Source organism: Melospiza melodia, chromosome 4, assembly GCF_035770615.1.
Source record: "Melospiza melodia melodia isolate bMelMel2 chromosome 4, bMelMel2.pri, whole genome shotgun sequence".
In the NCBI taxonomy this organism is placed as follows: domain Eukaryota; kingdom Metazoa; phylum Chordata; class Aves; order Passeriformes; family Passerellidae; genus Melospiza; species Melospiza melodia.
Window position 1 is genome coordinate 1,887,104 of NC_086197.1, and position 19,226 is coordinate 1,906,329.

Below are 19,226 nucleotides of genomic sequence, written 5' to 3' on the forward strand. Positions count from 1 at the left end.
AGGAGGGCTGGAGCGCCGAGGATCCAAACCTGGCAGCACAGCCCCGGTACCAGCCCAGCAGTGATGCAGGATTGACGCGGGATTGAGAAAAGCTCGAGCTGCAGCTGCATCCTCCATCCTAAACCTCCCCATCCTCCCTTTTCAGGGGATCATGGAATGCTCTGGGTGAGAAGGGACTTTGGGATCATCCAGAGCCACCCTGGCCACGGGCAGGGACATCTTCAACTGTCCCAGGGGCTTCCAAGCCCCAATGTCCAACCTGGCCTTGGGATGAAGATGGGTTTGGAGTTACAGGAGGCGCTGGAAAGGATCCAGGGAATGGAGCTGGGAAGGGCCTGGAGAGGCTGAGGGAGCTGGGAAGGATCTGGAGAACCAGGAGGGGCTGAGGGAGCTGGGCAGGGGCTGAGCCTGGAGCAAAGGAGGCTCAGGGGCCCTTGTGGCTCTGCACAAGTCCCTGCCAGGAGGGGACAGTCCAGGGAACAGGGACAGGAGCAGAGGGAACGGCCTCAGGCTGGGCTCAGGGTGGATTTTGGGACAATTCCTTCTCCATAAGGGTTGTTAAACATTGGAAGGGGCTGCCCAGGGAGGTTTGGGGTCCCCACCCCTGGAGATGTCCAAGGAACACCTGGAGGTGGCACTCAGAGCTCTGGGCTGGGGACAAGGTGGGGATTGGGCACAGCTTGGACTCCATGGGCTGGGAAATCTTTTCCAACTTCCATGATCCTGTGAGTCCATGATTTGGGTTTACTGATGGCCAAACCAGGAACAAGTGGAGCTTTGATGGCTTCTCCCCACCCCATCTTCCCTGGGAGCCACCAGCAGTGCCAGTGAGGTGCCACATCTGCTACAGGGACATGGTACAGCAAATATTCCTGGAAATGTCCCAGCCAATATTCCTGGAATGTCCCAGCCAATATCCCCAGAAATGTCCCAGCCAAAATCCCTGGAATGTCCCAGCCAAAATCCCTGGAATGTCCCAGCCAATATTCCTGGAAATATCCCAGTCAATATCCCCAGAAATGTCCAGAAAATATTCCTGGAAATGTCTCAGCCAATATTCCTGGAAATATCCCAGCCAATATTCCTGGAATGTCCCAGCCAATATCCTGGGAATATCCCAGCCAATACCCCAGAAACGTCCCAGCCAATATTCCTGGAATGCCACAGCCAAAATCTCCAAAATGTCCCAGCCAATATCCCTGGCATTGTCCAGGTCAATACCCCAGAAATGTCCCAGCCAAAATCCCTGGGAATGTCCCAGCCAATACCCTGGAGATGTCCCAGCAAATATTCCTGGAAATATCCCAGCCAATACCCCTGGCATTGTCCCAGCCAATATTCCTGATATTGTCATCAACAGCAGGCAAAGATTCCTGGTCCCTGCAGGAGAGGTGGCCATGGGAACACCTGGAATGGCAGCTCCAGCTCTCTCCAGATGTGGGGACACCTCTGGACCCCTCAGCTGCCACCCTGGAGGCAGGGAGGACCCTGAGAGCAGGGACAGTGCCAGCCCTGCTCGTTTCCCAGGTGACAGTGACACTGGTTAGGGAAAATGTTCCCATTCCGTCCCTGCTCTCTCTGCTCCCTCTGCAGCCACCTCAGTTGTACACTCAGGTTTAACACCTGTCTGACCCAGAAAATCACTTTTTTCAGTGATTTTTTTATTTTAAGGGTGAGTCTGGAGCAGAATCCTCGCCCTTTGTGACGACCTCTGATGAAATCTTCATAAAATCCCAGAGAATTTTGGGTGAGGATAGAGGGAGAGGAGGGAAGGAGACACAAGGGAAAGGATCCAAGTAGGAATTCAAATTTGAAGCTTTCGTGCCTTTCATGCTATAAATCTAATTCTGGCTGTGAAACTTTGGTAATTTGGAAGTCATGCTCAGACCCAGAGTTTGCACATATGCCTGGATATTCCACAGAGAGAAAATCCTGCTTTTTCCTTAACAAAGCAGTGGAATTCCCAACAACCTCCTGCATTTCTGCTGCCCTAGATACTGAACACACACAGGAGTGAAAAACCTATTAATATTTGCAGGAAATTTAGCAAATGCCACAAATCCTTTGTGACACCTCAGCAGTCAGAACCAGCCTGTTTCACCCTTTATCCTGGTGGAAAAACCTCCTCCCACCACTTGGCAATTTCAATTTTTTTCAGTGGAAATGTGCTCTGTGATGCTCTGTTGAGACTTTCCTTGCCTTGAACTGAGAATCTGAAAGCAAAACTCATTTAAAACACATTTTCCCCTTGCCATGGAGTCCTCCCAAAGCAGCAAATGCTGCTGTTGTCACCTGCAGGTTACAGAGCTTTGGAAAAATGGGATTTAAACAGCAAAAGCCTCCCCAGGACCAACAAATGTTACCAGGGCTTGCTCTGAATCCTCCACCTGATTTTTGATTCAGAGGAAAAAGGGTTTCCCCTTCCAGCTTCCCTGCTTGGGATTTCTACTGCCTGGAGTCACTGAGCAGAGGAGAAAGGGATGCCCAGTGCTCTATGAGGCCTCTAAAAAGCCTTGAAGACAATGCCAGAAGTGAAAAATAAAAGCAAAAAAATCAAAAAGCACAAAGTTCAGAAAAACCTTAAGGAACTTTTGGTTCTTTCTGAACTGGCCTGGTCTTTCCTACAAACTGATTTCAAACTTTGAGGAAAGGGATGTGCTTCAGAATTCAGACTGGAGGCATGGAGAGGGGAGTGTGGAGAGTGATGCATTGATTGTTAATTGTGGCTAATTGTTGCTGAACCCTCAGTGTGATGGACACAGAAATATCCAGGCAGGGCTGGGGTCTCCTGTCCCCCCCAGACCCTCCAGTTCCCTGGAGCAGTGAGGCAGGGAGGGAATTTATCCCAGGAAAACCTTAAAGAACTTTTTGGTCCTTTCTCAACTGGCCTGGTCTTTCCTACAAATTTCAAACAGGTTCATTTTGAGGAATGGGATCTGCTCCAGAATTCAGATTTAAGGTATGGAGAGGGAAGTGTGGAGAGTGATGTTAATTGTGCCTAATTGCTGCTACAAACTGATTTCAAACTACAAACTGAATTCAAACTTTGAGGATAAATCTGCTCCAGAATTCAGATTTAAAGGCATTCAGATTTAAGAGTGATGCACTGATTGTTAATTGTGGCTAATTGCTGCTGAACCCTCAGTGTGATGGACACAGAAATATCCAGGCAGGGCTGTCCCACCATGACCCTCCAGATCCCTGGAGCAGGGAGGGAATTTATCCCAGGAAAAAAAGGGGAAGTGAGGATTTCTCCATCAGCTCTGCCACTGCTCCTGTACATATAAAACCCACTTTATATTGGAAAAGGCCAAACTGAGAGTTATGCACAGAGCATTTACAGATTCCTGCCTGAGCTGTATCACAGAGGTACAAATCACTTTTATCCAGCCTGATGTTGTTTTATGCTTTCTGGAGGGGAGCTGTTATGTTTATTTAATATTTTGAGCAGAACCTGGCTGCCCTGGGGTCCCTGGGGTGACGTGAGAGCCTTGCTCAGGTGATTGTGAATTCAGGTGAGCAGGGCAGGCCTGGGATGCACCAGAGCCTTGTTGATGTCAAAGGAGGATCTGGGTAATAAACATTTAAACATTCAGGAGTCATCTGAACAACTAAAGAGTCAAACAGAGCATGAAAGAAGAAAAGATGAAGCTGTGAAAGCAATAAAAGAAACGTGGCTGAGTTGATTTGATGGGAAGAATCCAGCACAAAGCTGCTGTGGGAGGGTGGGGTCAGGCTCTGCCCCCAAGGAACAAGGGACAGGACACAAGGAAATGGCCCCAAGTCGTGCCAGAGGAGTTCAGGGTTGGATATCAGGAAAATTCCTTCACCACAGGATGGTCACATTTAAGAAAGAAAAGATGAAATTTGGGAAGTTCATTCCTTGCCGAGTTTCTAATGGATCTTCCTCCCTCCCACTCCTGCAGGCCTCAGCTTCCTCATGGCAATGGTGATCTGAAGAAATGGATTCAGTAAGGATTCACCCCCAGATGTGATCCCAAATAAATGAGGCACTGAGTCACACTCTTCACCCACAGAGCTCAAACCTCCCTCAGAATTCAGCCCCAGTGATGGCACCAAGAGTTTGTGGTGGGTCAGATCCCAGTTCCACACAAACCTCTCTTATTTCACCCCATTCCTCCATTTCCAAGTTCCAGACCTTTCCTTTGGCTATTCCTGGCTCAGCTGTCCCCTCCTGACCCAGAAGGATCAGCTGAGCCCCAGAATGTGGGAGAGGTTTGCAGGGGTTCTGTCACACCCAGTTTTGGGCTTATTTGGGGTTTATTTTGCTGAACTCCAGGGACATGTCCCTTCAAGCCAACCTGAATCTGATGACCCTGAGCCTTCAATAAACCAGAACATTTCTCACCTGGGAATAAATCCAAGCCCCAGTTTCATCCTGTTTAAGTTCTAGGCCTCACATTTGGAAGCTTTTTCCTGCCTGGGTTTTGATTTTGGAGAAGCTCCAAAGGAGCACCAAGCACAGACAATTTGGTGGGAACCTCACATCAGCCTCAGCTGATCCACATTTGGGCTTGATGACCTTGGAGATCTTCCCTGACCTTAACAAGCCCCCGGATTCTGTGATTCCATGTTGTTCAACCAAAGGAAAGCCAAAATTGCCACCAACACCTCCAGCTGTTGAACTGGCCACTCATCTGGCCACCTGAGACTTTTGGAATGCTGGAACCCAGGACACAGGGATATTACTCTGCCTGAGCCCCAGGAGAACACTGCTTTTAACCTTCATCCACGGAGAAAGCTCCCAAGACTTTGGGATGAATTGGAATCTATGAATGTGTGAAACAGATTGTGGTGTAGTTTATCACAGGGTGAAAAATGTAGAGTTTTGGGTTTTTAGTATGGAGGTGGGTAGGGGACAAGATGGAGGATTTGTGCCACCATCACAGCAGAAGATGGAGGACAAGAAGAAGGAGGACAGGACACACCCAGATTCCTTCATCTTGCCCCATGAACCCCCATTCTAAAAACCCTAAAATTCTACATTTTTACCCTGCGATAAATTCATTATTGTTCTACTTAAACTTTCGTGGCTTGCAGATCCTCATACAAGGTTGGTAACTTTTCCCATGGGTCAAGATCAAAGTCACAGGGGTCTTGTGCTCTGTGCCAGGGTCTCTGAGCCCCCTAGCAGGGGTTTGAGCCCTCCAGGACAGCCAGAGGGATGTCCTGGGTTCTGACATCTAACACAGGTGATAGGTATTGGACAATCATTGTCGATAATGCACACATAATTTACATTATCTCAGCTCCTGTGGGCCCCAGGCGAGGGGCACAGGGCGAGGTCTGTGCTCACCTGGCGAAGTCCAGGTCGGCCTCGCGGGACATGGTGATGTTGGTGAGGTTCTGCTGCAGGATGAAGATGTTCCTGCACATCTTCTTGATGCCCGACTCGCTGATGCGCCTGAAGTAGTGCGCGCCGTTGATGAGGATGCACGAGATGAGGTGGCCCAAACCTGCAAGGAAGAAGAGATTTAGTGCCAGTAATTCATGGTGAAAACCCCCAAAATGTGCACTGGAAGTGGTGCCTGTGAGCTGGATCAAGGGATAATTGGGTTTTAACTGTAAACTTGTCACAGACATGTTTTATGAAAAATCCTTTCCTTAGGGTTTTTCCTCCTGAGAAGCTGAGAAGCCTCAGGAACAAAATGTAAACAATGATTATCTGCTGCTGTGGAATGCAACAGGTGCATCTGGGATTGGTCTCATGTGGTTGTTTTTAATTAATGGCCAATCACAGTCAGCTGGCTCGGACTCTCTGGTCAGTCACCAGATTTTATTATCATTCCCTTCCGTTCTAGTCCTTGCCAGCCTTCTGATGAAATCCGTTCTTCTATTCTTTTATTTTATGATATATATTATACTTTTAACATAATATATATCATAAAATAGTAAATCAAGCCTTCTGAAACATGGAGCCAACATTCTCATCTCTTCTCTCGTCCTGGGACCCCTGTGAACACTGTCACAGAAACCCTCAGTAATCCTTGTGGTGCAGTTTAGGACTTTCCACCTCTTTAGTAAAAACACAAAACTGCCCCAAAACTGCCCCAAAAGCTGTGTATCAAGGGATCACTGGATTTTAACTGGAAACCCTCAGTAATCTTTGTGGTGCAGTTTAGGACTTTCCGCCTCTAGTAAAAACACAAAACTGCCCCAAAACTTAGAGCTGTGTTGTCACAACCAGTGATTTTTAGCCAGGCTTTGCACAGTGTCCCTTCCAGTCCCTGGGCAGAGCAATGGGTCACTGCAGCTCCTGTAGAACTACAGGATTTTAATCTGTTCTGTTCTCCAGGGTGGTGGTTTCCCTGTTTTTCCTGGTAAATTCAGTCTCCAGGGGGAGGAATGAGCTGCATTCCAAAGCCCCCGATGCACAAACCCTCTCTGATCAATCCTGAACAGTTTCCTGTGTCTGAAGGATGTCAGAAGGGCACAGCAGCTGAGGGGTCAGGGACACAGCCACCCCCATGCATCCACTTGTGCCACATTACACAGAGCAAAATCCCAGCCTGGTTTGCACTGCACAGGTCTGGGCAAGCCCAGAGGCCAATTAAAAGTCTAAATCAAGGATTTAGTTCATGTACAGGGAGCTGGGTGTGAAATCTGTAAATCCCAGACCTGGGATTATGAGGTGTGATTAAGGAGGACCATGAGTATGAATTTAAACTTCAACAGGATGTGAGTGGTCCCTGTGGCTCTGTGTGGAGCCAATTCCCTCTTCCTGAACAAACAATCAGAGAATCCCAGGATGGTTTGGGTGGAAAAAGACCTTAAAGCCCCTCCACTGCCACCCCATCCATGGCAGGGACACCTCCCACTGTCCCAGGCTGCTCCAGCCTGGCCTTGGCCATTGCAGGGATCAGGGGCAGCCCCAGCTGCTCTGGGAATCCCTTCCCAAAATCCCACCCCAGGCTCCCTCTCCAGGGAATTCCCTCCATTCCCAGCCTGCCATTGGATCCATCCCCACCCCGACTCCTCTCTAGGAAGGGATTTTGGGATCTGGGGGCTTCACTGGGAACCTCAGCACTCCAGGAAGGGTCTCCCTTCCCTTCTCCATCCCCAGCTTCCATAAAAACCCCTGGGGATGGATTCTGAGTGTCCCAAATCCCAGAATGGTTTGGGTGGGAAGGGCCCTTCAAGCCCATCCCATTCCAATGCCACCATCCCAGGCTGCTCCAGCCTGGCCTTGGGCACTGCAGGGATCAGGGGCAGCCCCAGCTGCTCTGGCAATGCCAGCCCAGGCAGGAATTCCTCATTGCCAAGATGCCACCCATGGCTGCCCTCTGGCAGTGGGAGCCATTCCCTGTGTGCTGTCCCTGCAGGCCTTGTCCCCAGTCCCTCTGCAGCTCTGCTGGAGCCCCTGCAGGCCCTGCCATGTGCTGGGAGCTCTCCCTGGAGCCTTCCCTGCTCCAGGGGAACATTCCCAGCTCTCCCTGGAGCCTTCCCTGCTCCAGGGGAACATTCCCAGCTCTCCCACACGGCTCTCACTCGACGCTCTGTAGGTGACACCAGCACCTCACTCTGCTCCACCCCCAAAAGGAAACCCGTGGAGCTTTGGGATGAGGATGGAAAACCCTTTATGGAGGAAGGACTGGGAGGAGCCTGACCTTCGAAGATGTACTGGAACTTGTGCTGCTGCAGGCTGGCACTCATGGCCTCCTCGATGGCGCTGATGTCCTTGTTGAGCCGCACCACCAGCGGGTCGTAGTCCATGCTCTCCACGTTGGCCACGATGGCGTAGTTCCCCTGCTTGGCCAGAGGGATCAGGTAGTGGAAGCAGTGAACCCTGTGGGCATGAGGGAGGAACATCACAATGAAACAACCCCTGTTTTAAAGTTTTTATGGGATGCAAAGTGGCTTTTCCCTTCCTGAAGCTGGTAAAAAATAACTGCAGGAGATGGGTGGTGATGTTTGTGTTAAAGGCATCCTACTCTTGTCACTGTTCCATGTTCAGGGATGGATCCAACAGATCCTTGGAGATGGATCTGACCTCCATCATCCCACTGAATAACACAGCCTTGCTGTGTTATTATGAGGATATAGAGGGTGCATGAGGCCGTAAGTGGGATTGTGGCTCCTGTTAGGATAATTGTTCCCAAGATTCCCCAACCTCCCATACAATACTGGTCCTCCAACAAGAACTCCTTCCATGAAAACCTCATAAAAGGGATGACTGGCAGAACCAGCGAGCCAGGGGTCATGGAATGAGCATTGAAATTCCAAGATTGTGCCTATTCCCCAGCATTTCACACTACTGCAACTCCATCCTGCTCACCAATGTGCCCAACCATCATCCCTCCGTGGAAGGAGAAATTCCACACAGTTAAATCTCAACATGCCCAACCATCATCCATCCATGGAAGGAGAAATTCCTTGCAGTTAAATTCCAACATGAATAACCATCATCCCTCCATGGAAGGAGAAATTTCTTGCAGTTGAATCCCAACATGCCCAACCATCTCCATGGAAGGAGAAATTCCATGCAATCAAGTCTCAACATGTCCAACCATCATCCCTCCATGGAAGGAGAAATTCCATGCAGTTAAATCCCAATGTGCCCAATCATCATCTCTCCATGGAAAGAGAAATTTCATGCATTTAAATCCCAACATGAACAACTATCATCCCTCCATGGAAAGAGAAATTCCTTGCAGTTAAATTCCAACATGAACAACCATCATCCCTCCATGGAAAGAGAAATTTCTTGCAGTTGAATCCCAACATGCCCAACCATCTCCATGGAAGGAGAAATTCCATGCAGTCTCAAATCCCAATTTGCCTCCCTCCATGGAAGAAGAAATTCCATGCACTTAAATCCCAACCATCATCCCTCCATGAAAAGAGAAATTCCATGCACTTAAATCCATACTTGCTCCCCATAGAAAGAGAAATTCCTTGCAGTTGAATCCCAATGTGCCAAACCACATCCATGGAAGGAGAAGTTCCACACAGTTAAATCCCAATGTGCCCAACCACCATCCCTCCATGGAAGGTGAAATTCCTTGCAGTTAAATCCAAATTTTGCCCCCTCCATGGAAGGAGAAATTCCAGACAGTTAAATCCCAACATGCCCAACCATCATCCCTCCATGAAAAGAGAAATTCCATGCAGTCAAATCCCAATTTATCCCTCTCCATGGAAGGAGAAATTCCATGCAGTTAAATCCCAATATGCCAAACCATCATCCCTCCATGGAGGGAGAAATTTTATGCAGTTAAATCCCAACCATCATCCCTGCATGGAAGGAGAAATTCCATGTAGTTGAATCCCAACGTGCCCAACCATCATCCCTCCATGGAAAGAGAAATTCCTTGCAGTTTAATCCCCTTTTAGGACTCGGCAAAAAATCATAATTAAGTTGTTTCTCTCAAAGCCAGAGAGGAAATTGATGTGTCCAGAAAGATCCACAGCAGAGCTCCTTCTGCTTTTGTGGTGGGAACAGGGTTGGGTTCTACTTCCACCAGGAGAGGTTTAGGTTGGATTTTAGGGAAAATTCCTTCCCTAAAAAAGGGTTGTCCAGCCCTGCACAGCTGCCCAGGGCAGGGGTGGAGTCCCCATCCCTGAGGGATTCAAAGCCATGTGGAGGTGGCACTTGGGGACATGGTCAGTGGTGGCCTTGGCAAGGCTGGGAATGGTTGGACCTCATGATCTTAAAGGTCTTTTCCAACCTTTCCATGATTCTGGAATTCACCTGCCAGGGGAACAAATCAAAGCCTGAGGGAGAATCCCTGGAATTTGGGGCATAACTCAGGGTCAGCACATGGGGACAAGAAGCTCACACCAGAGTGGCCCAAAGCTGTGCCAGAGATGTCCTGGCTTCCACATTCCCTGGAAAACACCTTGAGGTGCCATCATGAGCAAATCCAGTTTAGGGTAATACCAAGAGTAAAAGCGCCTTATAAATAATTTTATGTATTGTTTAAAAATATGAAAATCCTGTAACAGACATTAACTAATCTAAAATTCCATGGTTATTCCAACAAAAGCTGCTTCCATTCCCAGGCTGGACAGGGCTTGGAGCAACCTGGGATTGGGGAAGGTGTCCCTGCCCGTGGCACTGGATGATCTTTAAGGTCCTTTCCAACCCAAACCTTGCCAGGATTGTAGGATGTGATTCCATGGCTTGGAGAATGATCTGGGAGTGCCAAATGTCTCCTTTAAGGAAGCACATCCAGATCCAAGGAGCAGGATCTCAGTGACCTCAGGGGCACTGGAGGAGGAGAAGACAACACCAAGCTGCATGTGGAATGAACACGGGCTCTGAGGCAGGAGAAAAATCAGTCACAAGATTTTATTATAATTTCATTCTTTTCTATTCCTTCCAAGCCTTCTGTTGAAATCCTTTCTTCTATTCTTTTAGTATAGTTTTAATATAATATTTATGATAAAATAATAAATCAGCCTTCTGAAACATGGAGTCAGATTCTTGTCTCTTCCTCATCCTGGGACCCCTGTGAACACCACCACACCCCTCCATGCCCAGATTCCAGGTTTTTACCTGACTTCCAAGTGCAGCACCAGCAGGCAGCGGTCAGCCATCTCCTGGAAGGACCTGGCCAGCTCACTGAGGCTCTGCAGGATCTGCTCGGATGCAGGAAGGTGCTCCAGGCTGGCGTGGCTGTCCTGGCCTGGGGACGTGGCTGCTAAGAGAAAAAGAGTTCAATTTGAGATCTTGTAAGAGCTGAAATGAGAGATGTGGCACTCCAGGGGCTCTCCAAAAGGCAGTTTATTGTATCCAAAATGTAGTTTATTGTATCCTAGGTGTCACAGCAGCCCAGGGTGGTGGGTGACAGAGCTGTGCCCACAGCTGTCAGCTCCAGCTGCAGGCAGGCCTGCAGACCCACATCCCTCATTCAGGCTCTTACTAATAGTGCCCCACATTGGGCGCCACTGTAAAAGCCTAAATGAGGGATGTGGGACTCCAGGCAGCTCTCCAAAATGCAGTTTATTGTATCCAAAATGCAGTTTATTGTATCCAAAATGCAGTTTATTGCATCCAAGGTGTCACAGCAGCCCAGGGTGGTGGGTGACAGAGCTGTGCCCACAGCTGTCAGCTCCAGCTGCAGGCAGGCCTGCAGACCCACATCCCTCATTCAGGCTCTTACTAATAGTGCCCCACATTGGGCGCCACTGTAAAAGCCTAAATGAGGGATGTGGGACTCCAGGCAGCTCTCCAAAATGCAGTTTATTGTATCCAAAATGCAGTTTATTGTATCCAAAATGCAGTTTATTGCATCCAAGGTGTCACAGCAGCCCAGGGTGGTGGGTGACAGAGCTGTGCCCACAGCTGTCAGCTCCAGCTGCAGGCAGGCCTGCAGACCCACATCCCTCATTCAGGCTCTTACTAATAGTGCCCCACATTGGGCGCCACTGTAAAAGCCTAAATGAGGGATGTGGGACTCCAGGCAGCTCTCCAAAAGGCAGTTTATTGTATCCAAAATGCAGTTTATTGTATCCAAAATGCAGTTTATTGCATCCAAGGTGTCACAGCAGCCCAGGACTGTGGGTGACAGAGCTGTGCCCACAGCTGTCAGCTCCAGCTGCAGGCAGGCCTGGACACCTTTGGTTTTGGTCACAATGCATTATAGACTTTTCTTTGCTGAGCACCTTAATGCAGTAGAACCAATCTATACCTGAACTGTTATCTATAGCCCATCATAACTACTGTAATTACCATATTCATGTTACTGTTCTCCAATCACTCAAAGTTAGCACATTACAGTTTGAGCTAGAAGTTGTTTTTCAATTTTCTTGCAGTGGAAAATTCTGAGACCTTTTTTCTACTTGCAACTTTGCTGCCTTGTTTGCCTGTGCTCTCTTTGTGCTGGGTAAAAACATCTTCTTGTTTGGGGTGGGTTTATCCTTTGCTCTAAGCCATAAAAACCCTTCTAACTCACACACCCTTTGCCTCCTTGGTTATCCAGTGAGACTGGCTCAGCAATTCTTTTCTTCTAGATCAAAACTTGCTTCCATCTCTATTCCTCCATCAGACTCTACATTTAAAAATCTTTCTGCTAGGCACACATATCTGTGAGACCTTCTTGTCAAACTTTCATCCTTCCCAACAAGATGTTCTCCATCCCATCCAGAGCCTCCTGTGTGCTCCCATCCCAGCTCTGGGTGATCCCTCCACCTCTGATTCAGGAGTGGGTCAAGGAGCAAAGTGTTCCTGCCATGGACTGAACTCCCAGGTGGATCTGAGGGGATTCATCAACCACCAGGAGACATTTTCCTGGCAAGGGATTGCTCTGGGCTGGGAATTCCTGTGGCTGCAGAGTCCAGCAATGTTTATCTCACTCTGCTGGGAGGGAGGGAGGAGCTGCTTCAGAGCCAGGGCACCCACAGGTGGGAGGGTCCTTTTTGGTCACCACTGTGTCCCTCAGGCGAGTCCCCACTCATTCAGAGGAGCCTTGCTTTGGTTTTGTTCCTTAACCACAGCTCTTGGGCAGTAAAAAAGAATTAAACACCCGTGAGGTGCTCATGGATCATCTTCCCACTGAGACCTCCTTGAAAAAGCTCCCGGGATTTTATCCTGGCCACCAGAGCAGTTCTAACTCTAGAAACCCCTCAGGGATGTAAAAAGGAATTAAACCACAGGCAACATTCATGAGGTGCTCATGGATCATCTCCTTCCCACTGAGACCTCCTTGAAACACCTTTTGGGATTTTATCCCAGCCAGGAGTGCAGGTCTAACTCCATCACTTCATCCCACAGGGCTGCAAAAGGGAATTAACCACAGGAAACACCCATGGATCATTTCCTTCCCAACTGAGACCTCCTTGAAAATCTTCTGGGATTTTATCCCAGCCACCAGAGCAGCTCCAACTCCATCACTTCACCCTTGGGGCTGTAAAATGGAGTTAAACCACAGCCAACACCCATGAGCTGCTCATGGATGGTTTCCCACTGAGACCTCCTTGAAAAACCTTGTGGGATTTTATCCCAGCCAGGAGTGCAGGTCTAACTCCTTAACTTCATCCCTCAGGGCTGTAAAAAGAAATCAAAGCACAAGCAACACCCATGAGGTGCTCATGGATGGTTTCCTTCCCACTGAGACCTCCTTTGAAAAGTTCCTGGGATTTTATCCCAGCCACCAGAGGAGCTCCAACTCCATCACTTCATCTTGTATTCTACCCCAGGGCATTCCCAAGGAGCTGCTCACCATCAAATTCCATTTGGAGGGATGCTGCTTTAAGGAAATGTGACTTTTGTACAGCCACAGCCCTGCTTTGGGAGAGGAACTTTGGATTAAACACCAAAAATAATTGGCCTAAAATTAAACACATCCTCACATCCTAAAAAGAGAAAAAAGCAAAGTGAGGGGATAAAAATCCAGATTTTTTTTTGTGTGTGTGTGCAAAACAAATTAAAGCAGAGGTGAACAAAGAGGAGGGAACTGTACAGTTAAGTGTGGAAATCACAGAATATGGAAGCAGATGAGGGAACTGTACAATTAAATATGGAAAATGTACAATTAAGTATGAAAATCACAGAATATGAAGGCAGATGATCTTTGGTGCCCAGAGAAGCTGTGGCTGCCCCTGGATCCCTGGAAGTGCCCAAGGCCAGGCTGGAAGGGGCTTGGAGCTCCCTGGGATGGTGGAAGTGTCCCTGCCATGGCTGGAATGAGGTGATCCTTGAGGTCCCCTCCAACCCAACCCATTCCATTAATTAACTCCATCAATTAACCCCTCTCTGCAGCTCCTGAGGTCACAGCAAAATTCATGAATTAATTTTTTGAACCAAGGAACACCAGCCTGGCAAATCCTGCAGGAAACGATGACCTGGCCTGGAGTGTGGAAGGGGAATAAAGAGGGAACAATGAGGGTGACAATCCAGCCTGGGTGGGTGGGAATGATGAGGGTTCCCCTTCCCTGAGCCTCCTCCCAGCCCCTCTCTGCTCACTGAGCCCTGTCCCACCAAGAAAATGAAATTATCAGTGAGGAGGTGAGGGGCTGATTTACACAATTTCTAATTCCAGATTATCCCAGGACTCTCAGGAGGCACCGGGGGAGAGATTTTTGTCCCTCAAGTGACCCTGGAGTGTGACAGGACTTCAGGGTTAGGAATAATTAGATAATTACCTGGTGACAGGAAAGCAGAAAACCCCACCTGTACCATGCATGAAAAAACATCATTTTAAAGCCAAAAATCCTACATTTTGAGAGGTTTTCGTCCTCCTGGAGATGCACTTGGGGCAGGAATCATCTCTCTTTTGGCAGAGGCAGCTCTGCCAGGCTGGGAGTGCTGGAGATGGATGGAGCCATCAGAGAAAAGCAGGAATCAGCTCCTTGCTGCTGCTCTGTCCCACCAAGAAAATCAAATTATCAGTGAGGGGCTGAGGGGCTGATTTACACAAACTCTAACTCCAGATTATCCCAGGACTCTCAGGAGTCACTTGGGGAGAGATTTTTGTCCTCCAAGTGACCCCGGAGTGTGACAGGACTTCAGGGTTAGGAATAATTAAATAATTACCTGGTGACAGGACAAAGCAGAAAACCCCACCTGTACTATGCATGAAAAAACATCATTTTAAAGCCCAAAATCCTACATTTTGAGAGGTTTTTATCCCCCTGGAGATGCACTTGGGGCAGGAATCATCTCTCTTTTAGCAGAGGCAGCTCTGCCAGGCTGGGAGTGCTGGAGATGGATGGAGCCATCAGAGAAAAGCAGGAGTCAGCTCCTTGTTGCTGCTCTGTCCCACCAAGAAAATTAAATTATCAACAAGGGGTGAGGGGCTGATTTACACAAACTCTAACTCCAGATTATCCCAGGACTCTCAGGAGGCACCTGGTGAGAGATTTTTGTCCTCCAAGTGACCCTGGAGTGTGACAGGACTTCAGGGTTAGGAATAATTAGATAATTACCTGGTGACAGGACAAAGCAGAAAACCCACCTGTACCATGCATGAAAAACCATAATTTTTAAGGCCCCAAATCCTACATTTTGAGAGGTTTTTATCCCCCTGGAGATGCACTTGGGGCAGGAATCATCTCTCTTTTAGCAGAGGCAGCTCTGCCAGGCCGGGAGTGCTGGAGATGGATGGAGCCATCAGAGAAAAGCAGGAGTCAGCTCCTTGCTGCTGCAGGCAGATGCACACACCATTTTTCTCCTCTCCACAATCCACCTGCAGCACTTTTAAGTGAAGCTGTAATTATATTTGTCAGTGGAGATGAGGGGAGGAGGGAGATGGGCACAATCCGCTCCCTGTTTGAAGCACTGAAATCCTTCAGGGAGGAGGCTCAGCTGGGGTTTTTGCGGGGGTAAATCTGAATTTCTCCTGTGTGTTTTTACTTTTGGAGCTTAAAGGAAGCCCTTTCAGAACCCATCAATTTTCCTTTCTTCTCTGGACACCCAGAAGAGAAAATCCCATTCTTTAAAGTCTCACTCCAGATAGTTTTACTCCATCATCCCTGGCAGCACGAGGCCAACAAATGAGCTGGAGAAGCAAAAAATAATCAGAGCCTGAATTATTAAAGGGCTGTGAATAGAAAATGCCATTTGGAGCTGGCTGTGGAGCTGGGCAGATCTTTGGGCAAAAAACTGAGCCTTCCTGTGCTGTGGACCCACCACACTCTGAGAAAGGGAGGGATCTCTGCTGAAATGTTGGAAAAGGGGAAAAAATTCTGGAATTCTGGGAAAAAAAATCAGCCATGGAATTCTTGTTCCCCTTCTGCTCCTTCCTGACCCATTTCCAGCTGAGCCTGAGCCCACCTGGGCTCCACAACACCCAGGCCAGTGCCCTGCTCCCCTGGCCCTGTCATCCTGGAGACTGGAAGGTGAATTTTCCGTGCTGCTGGAGAAAAGTGCCAGCTTTGCTTGGCACTCAGTTCCTAATCCTGTGCCAGGATCCTGCTCTTCATTCTCCCTGCACAATTTTGCTTCCCTCTTTTCCCATCTTTTCAGTGAAAAACACCTGATTTTCGGAGTTTTTTTTAATGAACCAATGGGTTTTGGGTGATTTTCGTTCCTTTTCCAGACTGCAAAGTGCTTAAAGAAAAGTGAGGATCAACCAGAACTTGAGTTTGCTTGGAGGAGTTGCAGGATGGAGCTGGAACCTCTTATGTCGCCTCTCTGTTTTCTGAGATAACTGAATTCAGCCCAGGAAATAATAATTCTGAGAAGGGCAAGATCTGGGAAAGTTACATCACAAATGACTGAAAACAGAAAAAATTAACAGAGGAATTTTCCCAGTTGAGGAGCACTGGAACAGCAAATCCTGGACTTTTTTAGGGGAATCCTTCCACAGTGAAATCAGCTCAGTTCCTAATCCTGTGTCAGGATCCTGCTCTTCATTCTCCCTGCACAATTCTGCTTCCTTCTTTTCCCATATTTTTAGGGAAAAACCCCTGATCTTTGGAGTTTTTTTAATGAACCAATGGGTTTTGGATGGTTTTCATGCCTTTTCCAGACTGCAAATGCTTAAAGAAAAGTGAGGATCAACCAAACCTTGAGTTTTGTTGAAGGAGTTGTAGGATGGAGCTCAAACTTATGTTGCCTCTCTGTTATATTATATTATATTATATTATATTATATTATATTATATTATATTATATTATATTACATTACATTACATTACATTACATTACATTACATTACATTACATTACATTACATTACATTACATTATATTATATTATATTATATTATATTATATTATATTATATTATATTATATTATATTATATTATATTATATTATATTATATTATATTATATTCATATCGTATCATATCATATTCCCTATACTAAACTATGCTAAAGGATACAGACAAAAGGCTACAAAGATAATAAAGAAAACTCCTGACTCATTCCAGAGTCCTGACTCAGCTGATGGTGATTGGTCATTAATTAAAACAATTCCCATGAAACCAATGGAACAATCACCTGTTGGATAAACAATCTCCAACCACATTCCAAAGCAGCAAAACACAGGAGAAGCAAATGAGAGAATATTGTTTTCCTTTTTCTCTGAGGCTTCTCAGCTTCCCAAGAGAAGAAATCCTGGCAAAGGGATTTTTGAAATATGAAAATTTCATATTTCAAAATACGACAGTGACATTTTCATTCCAGCAAAGCTGAGAAAAATAAACTCAGCCCAGGTTTTGTCACCCAGGATTTCTGCAGGTGACTCCTGGCATGTTGTAGATGGATGGATGCAGATTGTCATATTCAATTAAACAAAATAAATATTAATTTATTAAATATATTTATGGAATATTAAACAAAATATTAAACTAAAAACCCTGGAGCCACCCAGGTGTGAGCAGAGTGACCAGTGGCACATCTCAGTGGTTTAACAGCACCAGGAGCAAAATAAATCCAAGGAGACAAACTCTGCACCCTGAACCTGAGGAAGGAACCTCCAAAACGCTCAGGATTTGCACAGCATTCCCAATTTCCTCTCTGGGGGAAAGGAAAAGCTCACAGAGACATTTTACAGCTCTGCTGGGGGAAAATCCCTCCTCTTTGGGAGAGGGATGCAGCAAGAAACTCCTGCTGAATTTCCAATTTGCAGCTCCCTAAATTTGAATTTCTTCCTCCCTCCCCTCCAGAAGAGGTAACTCCAAAAAACACAGGGAAAAGGGAATTTGTCACGGGGGAAATGCTGGATTAAGCCTTTAGAGAGTCAGGGTTAACTCTCCTCTCTGCTGGGGATTTTCCTGGGGATCTCAGGCACCGCTTTCCCTCTCAGTGCTTGAGTTCCCAGCAGGTAAAAAAGGTGGATAATGAGATTTTATCCATCACTGCCACTCCAGCAGTGTCTTCTGCTCCCACAGCTTTTAGCACCATGAGGAGATGATGCCACAAGGACACAAAATCGCTGCTGAAACACCTTCAAAAAGCAGAATATCTGATATTTCAAGGAAAAAGCTTTGGGTGAAGCCAAGCAGAATTAGAGATGTGATTATTTTTTAAAGGAGTGAGGTGTGAACTCAGATCCAACATCAAGGACTTATTTCAGTGGGATTTCTGCCAGGCAACCTCTGACTTCAACACCCAAAAAGCATGAAAAAGTTAATAATTTTTAAATATTTCACAATTTAAAAGCCACCTCTATGTTAAGCCATGGTCTGTCCCTCTGGGTGAGGAAAATTTGTGAGGGGACAGGAACGTCACCAAGGTGTCCACGCCCACCAAAAAGCCACTCCAGGGTACAGATCAGTCACCCCTTCTCCTAAATTGGTCCATTTGGGAATTGCATCTTTCTAGGAAAGGATTGGAATGAGCCATAAAAGCTGGAGCTGGATTTTGATTCTCCCACAGTTCAGAGGGAGTCCTGCCAGGAAACCTCTGACTTCCACACCCAAAAAACATGAAAAAATTAATAATTTTTAAATATTTCACTATTTAGAAGCCAGCTCGGTGTTAAACCATGGTCTGTCCCTGTGGGACAGAGTAAGGGAAAGGTGCTGCTGGTGAGGAAAATTTTGTGAGGGAATGTCACCAAGGAATGTCACCAAGGTGTCCATGCCCACCAAAAGGGGACTCCAGGGTACAGATCAGTCACTCCTTCTCCTAAATTGGTCCATTTGGGAACTCCAGGTCTCTAGGAAAGGATTGGAATGAGCCATAAAAGCTGGAGCTGGATTTTGATTCTCCCACAGGATTCATTCCAGAGTTACAGGAATTTAGAAATCAAAGCTGGATTTTGAGGTTGACACTTTCTCTGGGCTTCTTCTCTGAGCTGTGAATATTTGGGCCTCTTAGATATGAATAAATACCCCAAATATTCACCCAGATACTGCTGCTTTTTTACCTCAATTGTTCCCTTTTATAGGGTTTAAATCCAGGGAAATAAAACACTCAGAGGAATGATTTCTCCCAGGACTCCCAAGATCATGGAATGGAAGGGAACCAAGAATGTTGGGAGGGAATTTTGAAGGCCATCACTCCAACCTTCAGGTATCTGGCACCTCACAGCTGAATTTGGGATGTCAGCTGCTTAAATTGTCCAAAATTCCCAGCATTTTACTGGGAATTCACCTTTTACTGGGATCAATGGCAAGGGTGTCAAAGGGACAGAGCTGCACTTGTAGGACAAACAGAAGTGAGGAGGAAACGAGCTCAGGGACAGCTGCTCATTAATTAATCTCCGAGCAGATTTCCACTAATGAGTCCTGTTCTCTCAGAGAAAAATTAGGGGTGTGCTGGAGGAAACTTAAGGAAGGGATTTCCCCTTGCAAAAGGTTCTGAGGAAGGGGAG

General features: G+C 47.0%; 1 protein-coding gene across 1 annotated transcript in view; it reads right to left on the reverse strand.

Moving 5' to 3' along the window:
• The window catches only part of EXOC4 (exocyst complex component 4), a 359,365-nt gene that overhangs the window by 22,887 nt on the left and 317,252 nt on the right, over window positions 1-19,226 (reverse strand). Inside the window, 3 exon segments of the mRNA XM_063153646.1 lie at window positions 5,318-5,477; window positions 7,629-7,807; window positions 10,520-10,661. Coding sequence (XP_063009716.1) covers window positions 5,318-5,477; window positions 7,629-7,807; window positions 10,520-10,661 — 481 coding nt within the window.